This window comes from Mandrillus leucophaeus, unplaced genomic scaffold, assembly GCF_000951045.1.
Source record: "Mandrillus leucophaeus isolate KB7577 unplaced genomic scaffold, Mleu.le_1.0 Scaffold100, whole genome shotgun sequence".
Classification (NCBI taxonomy): Eukaryota; Metazoa; Chordata; class Mammalia; order Primates; family Cercopithecidae; genus Mandrillus; species Mandrillus leucophaeus.
In genome coordinates this window covers 3,721,109-3,739,751 of record NW_012098099.1, presented here as the reverse complement: position 1 = coordinate 3,739,751, position 18,643 = coordinate 3,721,109, and the positions used below count along the sequence as shown (strand labels likewise).

General features: G+C 44.8%; 1 protein-coding gene across 3 annotated transcripts in view; it reads right to left on the bottom strand.

The window, feature by feature from the left end:
• The window catches only part of AOAH (acyloxyacyl hydrolase (neutrophil)), a 221,139-nt gene that overhangs the window by 13,922 nt on the left and 188,574 nt on the right, over window positions 1-18,643 (bottom strand). For all 3 annotated transcript variants that reach the window (XM_011972914.1, XM_011972918.1, XM_011972925.1), the window contains 4 exons: window positions 11,303-11,361; window positions 11,165-11,224; window positions 9,441-9,537; window positions 1,195-1,271 (listed from right to left, as the gene is read on the bottom strand). In XM_011972914.1, coding sequence (XP_011828304.1) covers window positions 1,195-1,271; window positions 9,441-9,537; window positions 11,165-11,224; window positions 11,303-11,361 — 293 coding nt within the window. The remainder of the gene's footprint in view (window positions 1-1,194; window positions 1,272-9,440; window positions 9,538-11,164; window positions 11,225-11,302; window positions 11,362-18,643) is intronic.

The following is an 18,643-nucleotide window of genomic DNA, read 5'->3' as shown; positions in this document are numbered from 1 at the left end:
AAAAAAAAAAAAAAAAAAAAAAAAAAAAAAAAAAGAAATTCTGAGGGCATTATTCTGATTTTTTTTTGTGTGTGTGGCTATTTAAATCTGTGAGGTGGGCATTTAATACTTACTTCAAAATTTGCTCAGCATTTGTGGGACACCACTTTTACTCATTTGTTGGAGAGTGGGCACCCTTCTAGTTCCTTTTGAGGTGATTCTTACCCCTGGCATGAGCACTGGTTGAGCCTAGAGTTGGAGGAAGGTAGGCTGTGTTTACCTTCATTCAGGCTCCTGAGGGGACAATCAGTCCTCTTGTGGCCTGGGTCTCGATTGCCAGCCAGGGAGCATCCTCAGGCATGCCCCTCACGTTTGTACCCTTTGGTAGCCACACCATGCTTCCCTAACTGCTGGAGCAGAAAGGTTCTAGTGATGAGGGACTGCCTGAGAGTAAATGGCCCATCCCTCCCCATAGAGGAGCAGCTTTCTACATTTTACAAGTGGCAGAACAACTCCCCCACTTCTTTTTCTTCTTCTTCTTAATAAAGAAATGTCGTGAGCAAGTCCAGGACATACAACAGATAAAAGTAGAGCTTCTCTGGTTGAAGCCAGAATAATGGGATGGGAGTGGAGCCGGGAGGGGACAGAGTCCCACCCTCTGGCTCCCCTTGCTTTGTGAAGAGACCAGAGGAGAGCTACTTTACAGAACTGTACTTTGGATCCTCGATAGAAACAGCTTACTGTAGGATACCGCTAAGGACATTGTTCTCCTCCTATACAGCACCCTTTCTAGGAAGACCATAGAATACGTTTCTCATGGGTCTCACTTCCAAAAAATCCTTGTTATTTTCCTCTTTTTTTTTTTTTTTGGAGTGCTTGATTTATTTTTCTTATCTTATGGAAACCATGGCTTAATGCCCCTTTTAGCATTGCACAGAGCTGCCCTTCTGGCGGTTTCTCCGGACTGCCCTGCACATATTTTATGAATTATAGAAATTAAGTCAGGAATCCAAGTATAATTTCTACTTTATTTTCCTATTGTCCCAAATTTCACTTTGTTTTCATTAAATCTTCTATCTTATACGTGTATGTACCTTACCTCAAATCCTTTCTGGAACAAAACAGGATAAAAATAAACACATGAATGTGTAAGCATAATTAAAAACTAACAAACCATCCAATAACCTTCGGCAGCCACCATGTGACTGCGCTCACCTCGTTGGGGTGGAATCCATCCACGGGCTCGATGAGCTGCCAGGGCTGTCCGCCTCTCTTCTGCCACTCCTGTATGACTGCAGGACACAAAACGAGAGGGTTACAGACACACTTGCACAAGCAACGGCCAACATCCAAGGACAAGGACGTGAGAGCTGCCTATGCCCTCCCGGGCCCATGTTGACTCAGCCACGGCTGTCTCTGAGCTGCTCTCTTGCACTGGGGGATTTCTGAACATAAAAAATCTTCCCACTGTGTATGTGTGTGCTTTTTCTAACTCAGGAAGGGAATACATGAGAATGTTGGATGAATGTGGTTTGTGTAGTAGGGAGGGCAGTAGGAAAAGGTGAGCTCTAAAATATTCAACACCTATTTCAGTATATGTCACTTTTCGGTGGTGCGGTAGGATGGTATTACAGTAGGGGAAAATCAAACATTTTGTTAACATCCCCTTTCATGGGTTGCCATTTGCAGACTCTGCCTGCATGTGTCAAGCACTTGCCTTTAAAAATCATACAGTATGTCAGGAATATAATTACATAAAATTATCTCATCGCCACAGTTAGAGGGAGTATGGTTGCAGAAAAAATATTATGAACCCCAAAGTGATGAAAAGCAATGAAACTGTCCTTCAACAGGGGTGAGAGACCAAGAGTGTCAGTTGCTCTAAGGCAGCAGCACAATTAACTCTACATCATTCCATCATACAGTCAGTAAGAACTCCTCAAGGAAACTTCAAATCCCTAGGAAGCCTCCAGAGAGCAGCATCTGAGCCAGCTGCTCCTGGTGAAGCTACGCCCTCACTTTCCCAGCATCCAGTGATGGGGGCAGACACAACTAAGATTCCTCCCGTTCTTTACTCTTCATTCCCCAGAAAACTCAAGAACATAGGTCTGTGCCCTCTGTTTCTCCCCTTCTCATCCCAAAGTAAGGATGGAAATTCTGTCAGGGGCTTTGATTGGACAAGAGGGGCTGGACTTCCCATGGCTGAGTCAATACAAGGCTGCTTCTGCAGTTAGTCCTAATATTCTAGCATGGTATCCCCACTTACTACTCAGCCTCCATTCCCCAGGGGCTGAGGATAATGCTGCCCTTCTCAAAGCTGAGGAAAAAATTCATACTAGTGGTTTGGAGTCCTACACACTGACTCTCCAGCCCCTGTTAGCTTATTCTCTGGCAGAAAGACTGCCCCTGAGCCACAGCCTCATATTATGCTTCTGGGTTTTACTAGAGGCTGTTAGAAGAAGCAGCTATTGAAAAGTGGCCTTTGTATTTCTTGAAAACTCAAATTGAGGACACTGTCCACTGTGTTATGTGGTGTCTGCCACACAGAGTCTCCAGGGAGAAGTTGCGGCGTGCTGGTAAATAACACTTCTCTCTGAAGGAATGGTAGGTACCTGCTCTTCTAATAGGAAGCTCAGAGCTGCAGCAATGCTTAAACAGCACTCACTCTCATGCAAGTTTATTTGTTCTGCCAAGCCAGCATGCAGCTTTCGACAATATCTTTCTTGCCCTTCGCCACAGTGTCTTGTAAAGGGACAGTTTTGGGGAAGCTTGCCTGGCTCAGTCTTCAGCTTGCCTGGCCTGTTTTGCCTGTTTTTTCTTTTTTTTGGGTGGGGGGGTGCATGACCTTGGAATCCAACCTTCTTCTTGAGGTTCAATTCTAGCTGCCCCACCTTTCCCTCTGGACTTGACACTCTGAAGCTCCTGTGGGTTCCAGACTGCCCTGCTGGCTGCAGTACTGGCCCTGCCTGCTCAGGGATGTTCTCCAGCCCATTCCCTGCCATTCCTGATCTGAACATCCAACAAATTGCCCTTAATGGAGAACCAGGCGTCTGGAAAGATTTCTTCAAACGCAGAGCCAGGATCACCACTCTCAGTTCTCTCTGTCCTTTTATGATCTTTGTGTCGTCTATCCTTGCAGTCCCACAGGAGTCTCTCAAACAACAATCAGCAATGATGCAGAAAGACCCAGGCCAGGTGAAATGTCAGCCTCCCCGTCCCCTCCGTGACTTCAGAGATGACGTCATCTCCGTTCTACTTGTGCTCCTTTTTGCTTCACCAAAGTTCTTGATGAACATTTTGTCCCTTCTCCCACTTTTCCCTTTATTTTTAGTTGGGTTTCACTTTATGCTGTACAGATGCTAACAGAAGAAAGAAAAGAAAGAATGAAAGAAAATCCCAACAGTGCGTTGCAAGGACTGAATGTTTGTCTCCCTTTCAAATTCCTGTGTTGAAACTCGAATCCACAGTATGATGGCATAGGTAATTATTCTATGAAGATGGAGCCCCCATCATGGGGTTCATGCCCATGAATTCACGCCCAACCAGGTGTGGTGGCTCATGCCTGTAATCCCAGCACTTTGGGAGGCCGAGGCGGGTTGATCACGAGGTCAGGCGTTCAAGACCAGCCTGGCCAACATAGTGAAACCCCGTCTCTACTAAACATACAAAAGAAAACCCCAAAATAAAGAAACAAACCAAAAGATTAGCCAAGTGTGGTGTTGGGCGCCTGTAATCCCAGCTACTCGAGAGGCTGAGGCAGGAGAATTGCTTGAATCTGGGAGGAAGAGGTTGCAGTGAGCCGAGATTGCGCCACTGCACTCCAGCCGGGGCGACAGTGTGAGATTCCGTCTCAAAAATAAATAAAAATAAAATGAACCCCAGAGGGCTCTCTCACTCTTTTTTTTTTTTTTAAACCATATGAGGATACAATGAGAAGTTGGCAGTCAGCAACATGGAAGGGGACCCTCACCAGAACCTGACCATGCTGGCATCCTGATTTTAAACTTTTAGCCTCCAGAACTGTGAGAAATAACTTTTTGTTGTTTATAAGTCACCCAATTCATGGTATTTTATTACAGTATTCTGAGACAAGACAGTTATTAAAAAATTCCCAGATGTGCTAATAAGAGCAAGCCAATGGGAATTGAGCCCAATCAAGACTTCAGACAGAATCTACTAAAAAGTTGTGAAGAGTTGGATGAATAAGACATGGAGGCAGAGTCCTCTTGTAATAAATAGATGCATAGCAAACCAGGACCTGACCTGGACTATCCTGGTGTCATCTGATGCAGTGGTGGTAGGAAGCCTCTTAAATACTTTTTGACTCTCCATGTTTGCAAAGAGAGTTGAATGACATATTGAATCAAAATCCATGCCTGAGATGGCTAAGAAAAAGTCTAGAAAAGGATTATGGTGATCAGGAGCTCTGGAAAATCCACAGTAGACAGCAAATTTGAACCTGTTAAGGAAACACAGTTTAAACAAGATCATGTTCCTTGAGAAGAATGTTTACTAGGAGCCTGATATTACAACGGTGAGATTTGCTTATACAGGAGTTTCTTAGACTGTGATTCAATTTTGGCATCTAGGCTTAAAGTAATTCTAGGCTATTTTCATTTTGATTTGCATTTTATGTGAGTTACTAATTACCAAACTAAAACCTATGGCCCTTAGAGAAAGAAAGAGAGGTGTTGATAGATGTCTTCATGGAACAAGATGATTCAATTATCAGAGTTAGTGATGCAGGTTGAGCATCTCACATCCGAAAAGCCAAAATCCAAAATGCTCTAAAATTCAAAACTTTTTGACTGTCAACATGATGCTGAAAGGAAATGTCTATTGGAAAACTTTGGATTTTGTATGTAGGATGCTCAACTGCTAAGTATATATAATGCATATATTCCAAAGTCCTAAAACATCCCCCAAAATCCAAAATCTGAAACACCTTTTGTCCCAAGCATGCAGGATAAGGATATTCAACCTATACTGTGTTTTCAAAATGAGAAGAGATGACCATTCCCTTCTCCTTCCCTTGGAGACTTGAGCAATCCCATGATTGTGGGGATTATAAAAGGAAAACTCAGGAAAAAAAGCACAAAGAAAGAGAAGGGATATTTACTTGCCAAGCTTTGTGGAGGAACAGGGTTGGGAGCAGCGGGAGAGGTCCACCTTTTATCATCACCATAGTCCAGCAATTCTAAATGATGTCAATGACAACACATTCCTCCCTGCTAGGAAATTATTCCTGTCTGTCAACTCCCATCCCTTCCCTACATTAGGTGGCAACTACAAGGGAGTCCAGCCTTTGGAAGAACTTGCTTGCTATATAAAATAATACAATAGGTGTTAAAAGAAAATGCTCCAAGTTTACTAAGACTACACCCTGTTTATTTACAGAGGTAAGCATCATTTTTTTTCCCCATATGATTATTATGCCTGTGAGGGCTACGGGTCATCACATGCATGTAGCTATCAGGACAGTAAAACTTAAGGGAGCTTCAGTAACTCACAGGCAAGTGTTTATTTAGGATTTTATCTGTATCATGGCCAATGTCAAAGGAAAGATCCTTTTTTTGTTTATCTCAGGATGAATTCTGCTTTCTTGGGAGAAATGCAATACCAGACACTGGCCTTTACTTTTTCCTTGATTGATTTTAGAGTGGGAGGTCCAATCAAAGATAACATGGTAAGTTGGTCAGTTTCCTTTCTACTTTGGACCATAACTTAAAATAGACCAATGAATTCCTATTTGTCCTTCAGAAGACCTGGATTAAGTTTCTTGAATGATCATGGATGATCTGTGGAGATTTGGAGCATAATGTATTTTGTTTTGTTTTCTTCTTCTTTAACATAGTTTATTTGTAAAATCAAAGAAACTGCTAATGACCAGCTTTCCAAAGATGTAATAGAAAGAATGGAGGAAGACTCATAAAACACTTGATAGCTGTTTGATGAACAGCAACACTAGCAGATATTTTAAAGAAGAGGCTGCTTTCTGGTCAGCACCATAAAGTCATTGGCTGATTTCACAAATGTATTCATGGTGAGGGGAAGCAAGAGCCAGGTTTACTCCAATTGAGCTATCTGGGAAGCTGAGGGCAGCTGGAGATGTATTTAAACTGTCAGTGTAAAAATGGCTTTATCAGCCAAGTGGCATTTTCTTTCCTCTGTGGGGAGGTGTGGTGCAGACAAAGAAAAAGAATATCACCTGCTCAAGTTGGCATTTCCTGAAGGGAGGAAAAGTTGCTGCCTCTGTTTAGTTCATAACCAGTTGGAGAATGAGTCAGCAAGAGACAAAAAGAGTCTTTGGAGATGAGCAATCACTTTTCAGTGCTGGACTGAGGCTGCCAGGGTGGAAAATGAACGGGTCTTGTGCCTACCTTCAAGAGACAGGGACCCTCAACTGCAATTTGCTCTGTCACAAGGATGTGAAATTGTGAATTTTAGTATCATGAAAAATGAGAATATTTTTAACACAATGGTCAGATCACATACAGTACCAAAATGAGAGGAGAGATTTTCATGGGACTATCAGGACTGCAGACGTAATAAATAACTCTGTAGGATTTTAATTTCTGATAAAAGATTACTTTTCTTCTTGGTAATGAGATGCATTTCTACCATACCTTCCTCGAAGGAACTCAAAGTACTTCACAGACATGAATGGAGCTGGGGGGGTGGGTTGGACATCAGGAATGAAGGAGTTGCTTCATACACACTGACGATGGTGGGGGCAGGGGGATGGCCACTAGCAGTTATTGAGTCCTTACAACTTTACAAGTTTTGTTTTACTTAATCCTTACATGGGTTAGTTATTTCTATCCTGCATGCAAGGAAACAAAGGCTGGGTGGTTATTTAATTCACTTGAGGCTACCCAGCTATTCTGTGTCTGAGCTGGAATAGGAACACAGTTGTAAATTCTGGGCTCTTTCTATAACCACACATTGTACCCACATGAGGTGGGTTTCTGGGAAGATGAGCTGCCCAGGCATGGGCGGTCACCCATGGAGATGGATCTTGGAGGGGACTATCCCTCCAGCTACTTTGGAAAATGCTAAAATTTCAAGTTAAAAATGTCTTTTGCAGTACCCAACTCTGAGCTTAAGTCAGGACACTACCACAGTTCCCAAAAACCAGGCAGAAAAGCTAGCTCTTTCAGAGGTGGACAAGGCGGCACCTAGACATCAAATGCAGGTGCTGTATCAGATGTTCATGGGGGTGGGCCCCACAGTGGTCCCACTGTTCTCACAGGCCTTCCCTAGTGGGGTGTCCGCTAACTTCCTGAGGAGAAGACGAAGAAGGCCCCATGGAGAAATGCCTAGGAGGCTTCTACCACGTTGATGTAGAATGTTCAGTTCAGCTTAATTCAACTTTTTGCTTTTTCACTGTGTTTATTATTGCTGTGAGGACAAGAAAGGACTGATGAGGCTCTGCTTCCAAGCATGTCAGTTCACCAGTGGAACTCTGGGCAGACAAGAATAAAGCTCTTCTCTCTATATCCTCCACAGAGATAAGGACTCTTCTGTTTTGTTGACAATTATGTTCCCAGCACCTTCATAGCTCTGGGCACATAACAGGATTTACAAATCTGATGACTGACCCAGCTCTTAATCTTGAGGCATTATAGAGCTCCATTTATTAAACTTTATTTTTATTTTTATAGAGATGAGGTCTCTGTCAACCAGGCTGGAGTTCAGTGATGTGATCACAATTCACTGTAGCCTCAACCACCCAGGCTCAAGTGATCCCCCCATCACAGCCTCCAGAATAGCTGGGACTACAAGCATGCACCACCATGCCTGGCTAATTAAAAAAAAATTTTTCATAGAGATGGGGTGTCGCAATGTTGCCCCGGCTGGTCTTGAACTCCTGGACTTGAGTGATCCTCCCACCTCAGCCTCAGAAACCATTTACTAAACTGTAATGGGCATAGAAATGACCTGTGGATTGTGTTTGAATGCAGGTTCTGATTAGGTAGGTAGGTCTGGAGTGGGCCCTGGAATTCTGCATTTATAACCAGCTCTTGGGTGGTGCTGATTTTGCTTATCCAGAAGCATACATTGAGTAGCAAGGTGTAAGGAAATGGTACCTTTTCTGTGTAACAGCCATAACATTTAGGAGGATGGCACATTACTTCATACAATCATCACAGAGATTTGTTAGGAAGATATGGTATCCCCATTTCCAGGGCTGGAAAGGGAGTTTAAAATATTCAGAGAATTGCCTGCAGTCCCAGAGATAATAAATGACAGAGCTAGAGATCACTCTGGAAAGTAAAAAAAGTCCCATGTGAGTGTTAGACATTATTATATTTTTAATAACTTTATCTATATTCAAGGTTGATGATGATCAAAGATCACTTGGTGGTGCATTTGTTTACACCAGGAATTCATTAATGAGTCTTCAACTCCGCATTTTAATGAGGAGTTATTTATCAAAATGTCTCTCCCCATGAGAGAAATGTGTATCACCTAGGCAGGAAATCTAGTTAAGGGAGATCAGTCTTGTTGAAAGGATGTTAGGAATTGAACTACTAGAGTCTGCAATGCAAAATGTGTCAGCGAATGTAATAGTTGATAATTCATGATGGCCATCTGCTCCAACCCAGATGCTACGGATGGGGGCATTGGGGGTGGGGGACAGAGATGATAAACACTGGATGAGGAATCTTCCATCTTTCGCCTACACTGTGAAACCCTTCATTACCATTATCTCATCTGGCAGTCAACAGGGGGCTTTGCTCTTGTATAAAAATTGCTTAGCAATGAAAATGAATCAGGAAGGATTACAGTCAATAAGCAATAATTTTTCAGACTCAAGCTGTAAAGGGTAAATCAGTAGCTACAGTAATCATGCCTGTTTTTGTGTGGCCCCTCAGCAGTGACTCCAGTGTTTGGACAGAATGCTAAAAAACAAACTTAGTAATAGTCTTTCCAGAAAGTTGGGACATGGGTTGATCACTTTGCCACGGGCAAGTTCTTTGGTCCCTCCCTTAGAGGTTCTGGTTAAGTTCATCCTCTATGGAGTGTGGGAATCTGCACTGCTCTTGAGTCCCTGGGTATTTCAGGGCCCACTGTGAGAGGTGCCACCATATCCCTCATTTCTGTCACATCCATCAGGTAACCAGGGCTTTTAACCTGGGAAGAAAAGGTTAGTGAGTGCATTAACCTGTAGGTTGCCAGCCCAAATCTCTTTCTAACCAGTCGCTGGCTCTATTGCATCAGGGATTCTAAAATGATGGTGAAGTACAGAGGTAATGCTGAGCCCAATCCTTTCAGAAAAAGTCCCACATTTTATCTTTTTTCAATACTGAGAGCTATTAGTGTGTCAGAATAGGCAGGAGTAACCCTGCCTAGTCTGCGGCCTGCTGGCTTATAAAAAGCAGTATAAAACCAACTGCCCAGGCCCTAAACTAGCTGCTGCTTTCATCTTCTGTCAACACCCAAACAAAGCTACTTACTTTCATGGAAGGCAAAATCCATGTAGAAAAGATCGAAGTTTGTAAATTTCTCACTGGCTGCAATTTTTTTCAGTGTGTTGGAGAGTTGCTCTGCTCTCTGAAGAGAGAGGAAACAGGGAGAATTCCATGAAATCTGGACTTTGACTTTAGTGACATAATTCAGGCAGAACAAAGAAATCGATCATCCCCATCCTACTCTACTTTCATTTCTCCAAGCCATCAGCAGACAGCTGCTCTGCACATTAAATTCTAGTCACATACAAATGGCCAATGAACATGAGACAAATGTTAACATTCTTTAGGAATTGAATCAGTGTAAATTAGTGATACTAGTTTTTCCACCCTTGGGATTGGCAAAAGTAAGATAACCATGATATTGAATGTTGTCATGGGTAGGTGAATGAGAATGTCATTAGCTTAACTTTTCTAGAGAGCAATTTGGCAATACGGATCAAATCCTTAAACACGGACATACCCTTTGGCCCAGTAATTCTTCTAGGAATTTGTCTCAAGGGAATAGAGATGTACACAGAGACTTACACCTTTAGATATACGATTGTTCATCACAATGCTATTTATCATAGTATAAATTTGGAAACAATCTAAATGTCCAACACCAAAGGATGAAATAAATCATAATATATTCACATGTATAAACTTTAGAATGGTTCCAATATTATGGTGTGGAGAAACAATTTATGAACACTGGAAAGCATAACAGAGTATGTGCATTCTCATACTATGTAGGCAAAAAACCAAATATATTGATCTCTGGAAGTGGTAATGGGAAGACATACACATATACTAACTTTGGGTGGTGAAATTTTGGGTGATCTTTGTTACTTTTCTTTATTTTTTTTGTGTTCTCCAAGTTCAAAAAATTGAAATGTGCTTTCTATGTAAAAAATGTTCAATAAGTCTTTTGTTCATTCATTTTTGTTTTTGAGACAGAGTCTTGCTCTGTCGCCCAGGCTGGAATGCAATGGCGCGATCTTGGCTCACTGCAACCTCCGCCTCCTGGGTTCAAGTGATTCTCATGCCTCAGCCTCCTGAGCAGCTGGGACTACAGGTGCCCACCATGACACCTGGCTAATTTTTGTATTTTTAGTAGAGATGGGGTTTCATCATGTTGATCAAGCTGGTCTCAAACTCCTGACCTCAAGTGATCCTTCCACCTCAGCCTCCGAAAGTGCTGGGATTACAGGTGTGAGCCACTGCGTCCAGCCTCAATAAATATTTTACAAAGAGATTATTCACCATCCATGAAAGAAGTGCAAACCATATTCTTTGAGCAATGGATTCCCTGAGAGAAGGGAGGAAGGTTCTTATTTACCTCGGGAGAACTTCTGTCATGCATAGGGGCCAAACTCAACCAACTCTCTCCAAATCCACAACTATGCTTAGGACCAGCTTTAAAAGGTGTGTGTCTGTGTGTGTGTGTGCGCGCGCGTGTGCACAGGGGAGTGTTTGTGCACACATGTGGACACACGAGAGAGACAGTGGCTGAGAAACACAGTCAGCAGAGGACAGACCCAGAGCGAGACAGAAGGAGACAGGGTGTACCAGGTTCTCTTGGCTCCCCAAGCACCTGGAAGGTTTGATCTTGTTATTCACCAGCTTGGAGACCATCCCCCTGCCAGGATCCCATCCCCAGTGAAAACTCTGCAGCAAACACAGGGAAAGAATGATCAAAGATGGTATCAAAAGGCCTGTGACAGTCGTACCTCTGAAGTGAGAGTCCGCAACGTCTTGTTGGAAGACATCCAGCCGTGGCAGGGGCTGACCTGAGAGCGGGAAAACACTTTGATTACAGAGGAACAGGGTGGGTTAGCAGGCCTTGAAGCAAGCCAGTGAGTGCTCACCTGGAGGCAGTTCAGGAAGGAGTACAAGTGCGCATAGGTCACGTCTTTATTTAGCTGGCCTGGAAAACACAACGGTCTGGTAGATTGCAGGCACTCAGCAATAGCAGCATTTAGAGACACTCGGGGGCTTCCCTGCCTCCCTTGCAGAAGGTCGCTATTTCCAGCGGATTCCCCTGATTTTTCATGCAGCATTGCTCTTGAAGAATGCCTGTGCTTTCCTCCTTTCTGAGCCTCTAGAAATTCAGACTCAGAGTTGGGGAGGAGCCCTGAGGAGCTCACTCCCATATAGAGCTCTGGACATGGGCCAGGATGGGGCTGGGGGAACTGGCCTCATCTGGACTCAGGAAAAAGAAATCCAAGTATCCTACAGCTCGATATGAATCAGGATGCCTTGAATAAAGCCCTTTAAGAGCAGCACTTTCTCCTGGCCGTGGTATGAAATGCTCCCTGCATGGGGCACAGGGAACATTCGAGGTGGCGGTTGACCTAATTCTCTTTTCGAGGTTTATGGAATGCACAGGTCTGACCAAATTATGCCATGCCAAGGGCCTGGCAGGACATTCTGAGTATCTGAAGCTCTGACCACGTAGTTCCCTGCAGTTGGTGAGCTGAAAGCTGTGCAAAATGCTCGGGTGGCCCATGGGATGGGGAGGCAATACCTCATGTCTCCCTTTGTGGCACTGGATTAAGGGCTGTCCAGTGGATATCTTAATATATCTAATTAATAGACACTCTTATTTTCTAGTGCAGGTTACAGAGGTACATAACAAAGTGAAAAGTACCAGATGAGGGTTCATCCAGTTTTTCTGAACATCAGCTATAGTCCCAGAATCTGTGGGGGTGATTTCTTCTCTCTTCCAACACTGCTCCACCCCGCCTCCAGCATATACTCCCCCCGAAGCAATTAGACTTTCATACTGTGGCTGACACACAAAATCCAGAGCTCCTTAAAGCTCGGGGGTGAATGACTGACACTGTATCCATTAACACTCCTCACACTCTTGAACACATAAAGGAAGATAATAGGACCTATCTCAGAATGAAGAGAAAGATTGAAGGTGATAGAACACAGTCTTATTTTTCACTTATACCTCTGGTTAGTTAGACTGGAAGATAGATTCAATTTTCTTGTCATAGAGAAAAAATTTATTGTCTCTCTGTGTGGTTGAGTGAGTCCCAGGACGGGAAAGCCACAGGCTCATTACGGCCACTAAAGTCACAGTGACCCGCCAGGTCTGTCTTCTGCACAGGCTTCTGTATCTTCACATTTTAAATGAATCCCAAGCCCTCGGCTTCTGTCCTTGCTTTCATTTTATGGGTCCAACACTGAGCTCCCATTTTCCCCCAAGTTCCTACTTCTACCCACCGAGGCTTTGTTCCATTTTGTGTGTGTGTGTGTGTGTCTGTGTACTTTTTGTCATTTGCTCCCTTCCTGAATGTGTCTCAGCTGCACTGACTGACGTTTTCCTTCTCCACTCCCCACCCTGGGTTCTCCACGTGCTCTTCTGGCTTGGCTCTTCCCCTTTGAGGGCTGCCACTGAGTTGTGACCTTCCGTCTCCCCACCTTCTGTGAGGGCCCAGTGTCTGGCTGCTTTTGCCTTGGTGCCTAGTGCCATCTTGTCTCTATGTTGGAACTGGGGCTTCATAGTGAAACTTACATAGCCTGGCTGGGGCCCTGCCACCCTTCTGGGCCCTGGTGTGTCCCCTCCCCCTGAGGGGCAGCATCTCTCTGCAGCCTGATAGGAGGTGGCACCTCATGCCTGACCGTGCACTCTCCCCTCCCCACCTTCAGGCCTGGATTGCTTTGATATCCAGAGAGGCCGGAGTTTGTCCTGCTCCTGTGACACTGGGAACTTCATTGTTGACTCCTCCTTGGGGATGAAGGCCCGCCTTGGCTTTGCTCCACCCTGCCTGACGCCCTCTCCTGCTGTCCTGCTGATGGCCAGCACAGTTCCCAATGAGACCCTGAGGGGTACTCCCCTTCTGCACCTCCTCAGTCCCTCTCCCTTTCCCTCTGTCTCCTGGCTCCACCTCCAGCTGGACGTGATTGAGAAAGGGAACATCCTCAGTGTGGGTGGCTAGGTCTGCTGAACAGGATGAGGGCACATTAGGTGCATTTAGAAGAACCTGGGAAAGTTGTAATGAGTCAGTGTTCCTCCTCTCTGGTGTTTCTGCCTGTTAGAGGGTAGGGACTCTGGGGCTGGTCATGTGGAAGATTGGCTAGGGGTGCTTGCGATGGACTTATGGTTTCGAGGAAGGGAAGAGGGAAATGGTTCTTACACTGTCTGCTTTATTGGCAACATCAGTTGGTCCCCCATTCTTTCTTTTTAAGCTTTGGCTTTGATCTTTGTTGCTTTAATGTAATTTTGGCCTATTGATCCTACCTCTATGGGGTGCACGAAGAGAGGTTGTGTCTGTGACTCCCTGGTTAGAAAGTCCATCTGGATAGGAAAGCTGATCAAGAAAGCCCAGGGGCAGTCCAGGAGGACTGTCCCACAGTGGCCAGGGATCACCAGGGGCCGAGGAGCTCTGTCTATGTGTATCTGTGTGTCTTCATGTGTGTCTGTGTGTCTGTGTCTCTGTGTGTCTTCGTGTGTGTCTGTGTGTGTGTGTTTCTGTGTCTGTGTCTCTCTGTGTTTTTGTGTGTTTCTGTGTCTGTATGTGTGTATGTGTCTGCATGTGTGTATCCGCGTGTGTCTGTGTCTCTCTGTGTGTGTGTGTGTGTGTGTGTGTCTGTGTGCCTGTGTGTGTGTTGTGGGGAGCCAGTGGGCTGTCCCAGTGTTTGCCATAAGCTCCTCTGAAGATCAAAGGCCTGTTCTTCTCCAGCTGGCTAAGTGTCGGCTTGTGTCTTCGTAATCTGTAACTTCTTTAGGGCAGGGTCTCTGGTAACTATTTAATTCTGGAAACATAACTGAAATCTTAGGTACCATAGAAACCTAGAACCAACAAAGATCAGTCACATCTCCATGAAATGCCATGTAAATGTATTAAAACCACATTCATTCAGACAGAGGGAAAGCGCATGATAAAACAGAAACACCAAGGTATTTTAAAAAGGCATTTGGTTTCAAGTTTAAGAGTAATTGGGGCAAGATGAAGTTGCTGTTTTGTGGCAGAAGCTCTTCAAGGCAGGCCCACTAGCAGATGAATTTGCAGCCAGGAGTCCTTGGCTTCCTCCCTATCATCTAACCCTTGGGATGGCCCCAGAAGGCCTGTGACTTGCCCATCCTCACGAGCACTCGGCATGTTCGCTATCAGGGTCCATGTGCTGCGTTCCTCAGCGGAGCTGTCTTTTCTCTCTCATTTGAGGACACAGACTACATCTTATGTCATCTTTACTCAAAAGCACAGAATAGGAATCTCAGAGATATTTCTGGAATGATCGCCTTCCTTACAGACCATGGCTGAGAGGACTTGTGACCGGCCAAGCTTGACTTTTCTTGAAGACCCATGCCAGTAGAATCCCAGGGTGTGAGGCTTGCTGTCTGGTAATTCCTCACGAAGACAATAAACTCCCACCAGGAATTTTAGTGACTAGGAGAGGCTGTGGGATGCCCCAGCCCTTGGCAGCCAGTGATAGACTGGGTAGTGAGTCACAAATCTGGCTGAGAAGGAGGGATGCCAGGAGGGATTGGTCACCCCCTCCTCCCTGGCAGGAGTGAGACAGTTACCTGCTCTTGTTCTGGGCCCCTGTGACCTGCTGAGTGGTGCTGTGGCATCTGACCCTGCCTTCACTGGTGGCTCAGGCTGAGTTCCTGCCTGTCCTTCTGAGGGGAAAGGAGGCAGCAGAGACTGTGTCACTGACCAGGGGGTCTCCTACCATGCCTCTGTTTCCTGAACGCTTTCTTAATTTTTAAGAAGTGGCCCAAGTCAAGTCTAGACACTATGATCACCACATTTCTAGGCCCAAATAAATGGAACTCATCCCCTTCCCCCCTACTTTTTTTTCTTTGCACAGCACCCTTAGCACAACCCTTAACGTGGTGCCCAGGAATCAGACTTGAGTGTCCAGCTGCTGACTAAGATGAGATCTATGGTGGCCTAGGCACAGCAACCAAACCCTGAGGCTGGCCCAGCACGAACCCTGCTTCACTGCTGGCTCAAGATCCAAAGACGGGGTTTGGGGTGAGAGCAGAAGAGAGACAGCGCAAGAGCAATAAATAAAATTACTGTAGTTAATGAAAGCATCTATCTCACAGGGTTGTTTTAAGAATCACACCTTCTCGGCCAGGCACAGTGGCTCATGCCTGTAATCCCAGCACTTTGGGAGTCCGAGGCAGGTGGATCACCTGAGATCGGGAGATCGAGACCAGCCTGGCCAACGTGGTGAAATCCCATCTCTACTAAAAGTACAAAAAATTAGCCAGGTGTGTTGGCGGGCGCCTGTAATCCCAGCTACTCGGGGGGCTGAGGCAGGAGAATTGCTTGAAGCTGGGAGGCGGAGGTTGCAGTGAGCTATGATTGCGCCGCTGCACTCCAGCCTTGGTGACATAGTGAGACTTCATCTCAAAAGAAAAAAAAAGAATCACACCTTCCTAATGTGGCCCCCTCTAGAAGTCTTTCATCTTGTGTGAGTTACGAGTCCTGTCAAAGGAGGCCTGGGGATGCTGGACAAATCCCATCTACTTCCCCAGCCTTTCTAGGAAGGATCCTGATGCTTCATTGAGAAATTTATAATTTATTTCCCATGGCAACCAGGCAGCAGAGATAATTTAGGATGTGAATAATTACTTATCAGCATCAAACAAATTTTAGATGGTTTCAGCTTTCTGCTTGATTGGATTTTTTTTTTCAAAACTACTGATGTTTCTATAGAACAAACTTGTTCTATCTTTTTCTTCTTCCCATTCTGTGCTGTGACAAGCTAGGGCGTGATTAGCAGCCAGAAAGAGTCCACTTGAGAAGGACAAGGCAAAGTCTAGAGCAGTCTCTTAACGTTGTATGACTGTCTTGATTTTGGGGTGCTGTCTCGTGCATTGTAGATGTTTAGCAAACCCCCTGGCCTCTATTTGCTAGATGCTAGTTGCACCCCTCTTCTTCTTCTTTTTTTTTTTTTTTTGAGACTGAGTTTCACTCTTGTTGCCTAGGCTAGAGTACAATGGTGTGATCTCAGCTCACTACAACCTCCCCCTCCTGGGTTCAAGCAATTCTCTTGCCTCAGTCTCCCAAGTAGCTTAGATTACAGGCACCTGCCACCATGCCCGGCTAATTTTTTTTTTACTTTTAGTAGAGACAGGGCTTCACCATGTTGGCCAGGCTGGCCTTGAACTCCTGACCTCAGGTGATCCGCCCACCTCGGTCTCCCAAAGTGCTGGGATTACAGGCATGAGCCACTTTACCCAGCCTAGTTGCACCCGTCTTCTATCTCCAGATGTGATAAAAGCAGGGTGGGGGTGAGTGAGTTGCCCCAGTTGAGAACCACTGGCCTAGAGAATCCACAGAAGTGGACAAATCTCCCAATCATCCTTTTTTCTTCCCTCAGTCCTTTCCAAATTGCATGGAGTCATTCTTACATACCATTCTTACATTCTTTTTTTTTTTAGACAGAGTTTTTGTTTGTTTGTTTGTTGGTTGGTTGGTTTTTTACTCTTGTCACCAAGGCTGGAGTGCAATGGTGCGATCTCGGCTCACTGCAACCTCCACCTCCCGGGTTCAAGCGATTCTCCTGCTTCAGTCTCCCGAGTAACTGGGATCACAGGCGTGTGCCACCACGCCCTGCTAATTTTTGTATTTTTAGAAGAGACGAGGTTTCACTATGTTGGCCAGGCACGACTTGAACTCTTGACCTCAGTTGATCCACCCGCCTCGACCTCCCAAATTGCTAAGATTACAGGCATGGCACCATGCCTGGCCTCATTCTTATATTCTTACACACATTTTTCCTTCCTCCAGTCCTTTCCAAATTACATGGAGTCATTCTTACATTTGATCTCATATTTATGAAACCAAACATGTCTCATAAATCAAGTGAATTGCATGGTATATCGGAAAGAATTTATGGAGGTGGCATAACCAGAGTTCGTGGAAAGAAAATGGGATTTGAAATCAGAAAAATGGAAGTCAAGTCGCTATTACTGAGATGGAGTAAATTGGGAACAAATTTCCCTGCCCCCAGCTTCTCTTTCCAAAGCATTTCTTAGTGTCAGAGAGACATTTGGAAATCTGAAAGAATCAGTTCAGGGCAGATGTACAGTTTTCATATCCCGTGGTTCAAAGAGATATTCTTAGCCCAGGTTGGTGTCCTTTATACATGCAAAGCAGCCCAGAATGGAGTGAAGTTCCATGCGTGATCATGCTATTTCTAAGGGGGCGTGGTCAAAGTTGCATGAACAGGAAGAATATGCTCTACTTAGGTGAGGCTGGACAGTGTTTTGTTTGGATAATAATATTTGTGATACATGAGTAATTCAAGAGGAAAATGGTTTCATCCTTATTGGTGGAGAATCTGGAATGTGGGTGACCACTATTGTTCCTCCAATTAAGAGACCAGAGCTCTTTGAGAGCTAGCTAAAGGACCCTTACTCTTTTCCCAGGTGGGGAGAGGCAGAATTTCCTGAGGGAGAAGTAGGGGGGCTGTCTTAGACAGGGACTACAGGAAGAGGACAAAGGAAGACTGGAAAGATATACACAAAGTTGTATATGCAAGAAAAGGCTCTTGATGGACTGAAATGGGAAATCTTGCTCCCCATCTGCCCCCTCTAAGGAGGGCGTGAAGGAATGAGTTTCAGGTCTTCTTTGAATTTCTCACCTGACTCCTAAGAAGGTGCTTGGACTGCCAGCACCGTTTAGTGGGTTGGGCTCAGGAGGTGAGTGGGGTAACACCAGGGAAAGGATAGCCCCTTCTTCATGTTAGATTGGTGCAGGTGCTGTCAATATGGGGCTGAGAGGAGAGTACTCAGGCCTCTTCTTATAGATACTCATCAGGGAAGACTTAGGCCAGCTCCCTGCTCCTCTTCCTTGCTCAATTTTCTTCCTGTGGCACTTATCACCTTCTGACATACTTTTGAGTCATTTTCCCACTGTAATATAAGCTTTCTGTGGGCAGGAACTTAAGACTATTGTGTTTTCTGCTGGTTACCCTGTGCCTAGAACAGTGCCTGGCACATAGTTGGCACTTAATAAATACATTCTCCTCTGAAATACAGAAAGCAGAGCCCTGCTACAACATATTCAGTGAACTCTGTGACATTTGGCAAGCTACCTAGCCTCTCTGAGCATTGGTTTTTTCATCTATAAAATGAAATGATTGTGGTTGATGAAAACATCTATCTCACAGGGTTAAGGATCACACCTTCCTAATGTGAATTACTAGCACTTTTATGTTATTTGTACAGTATCAAG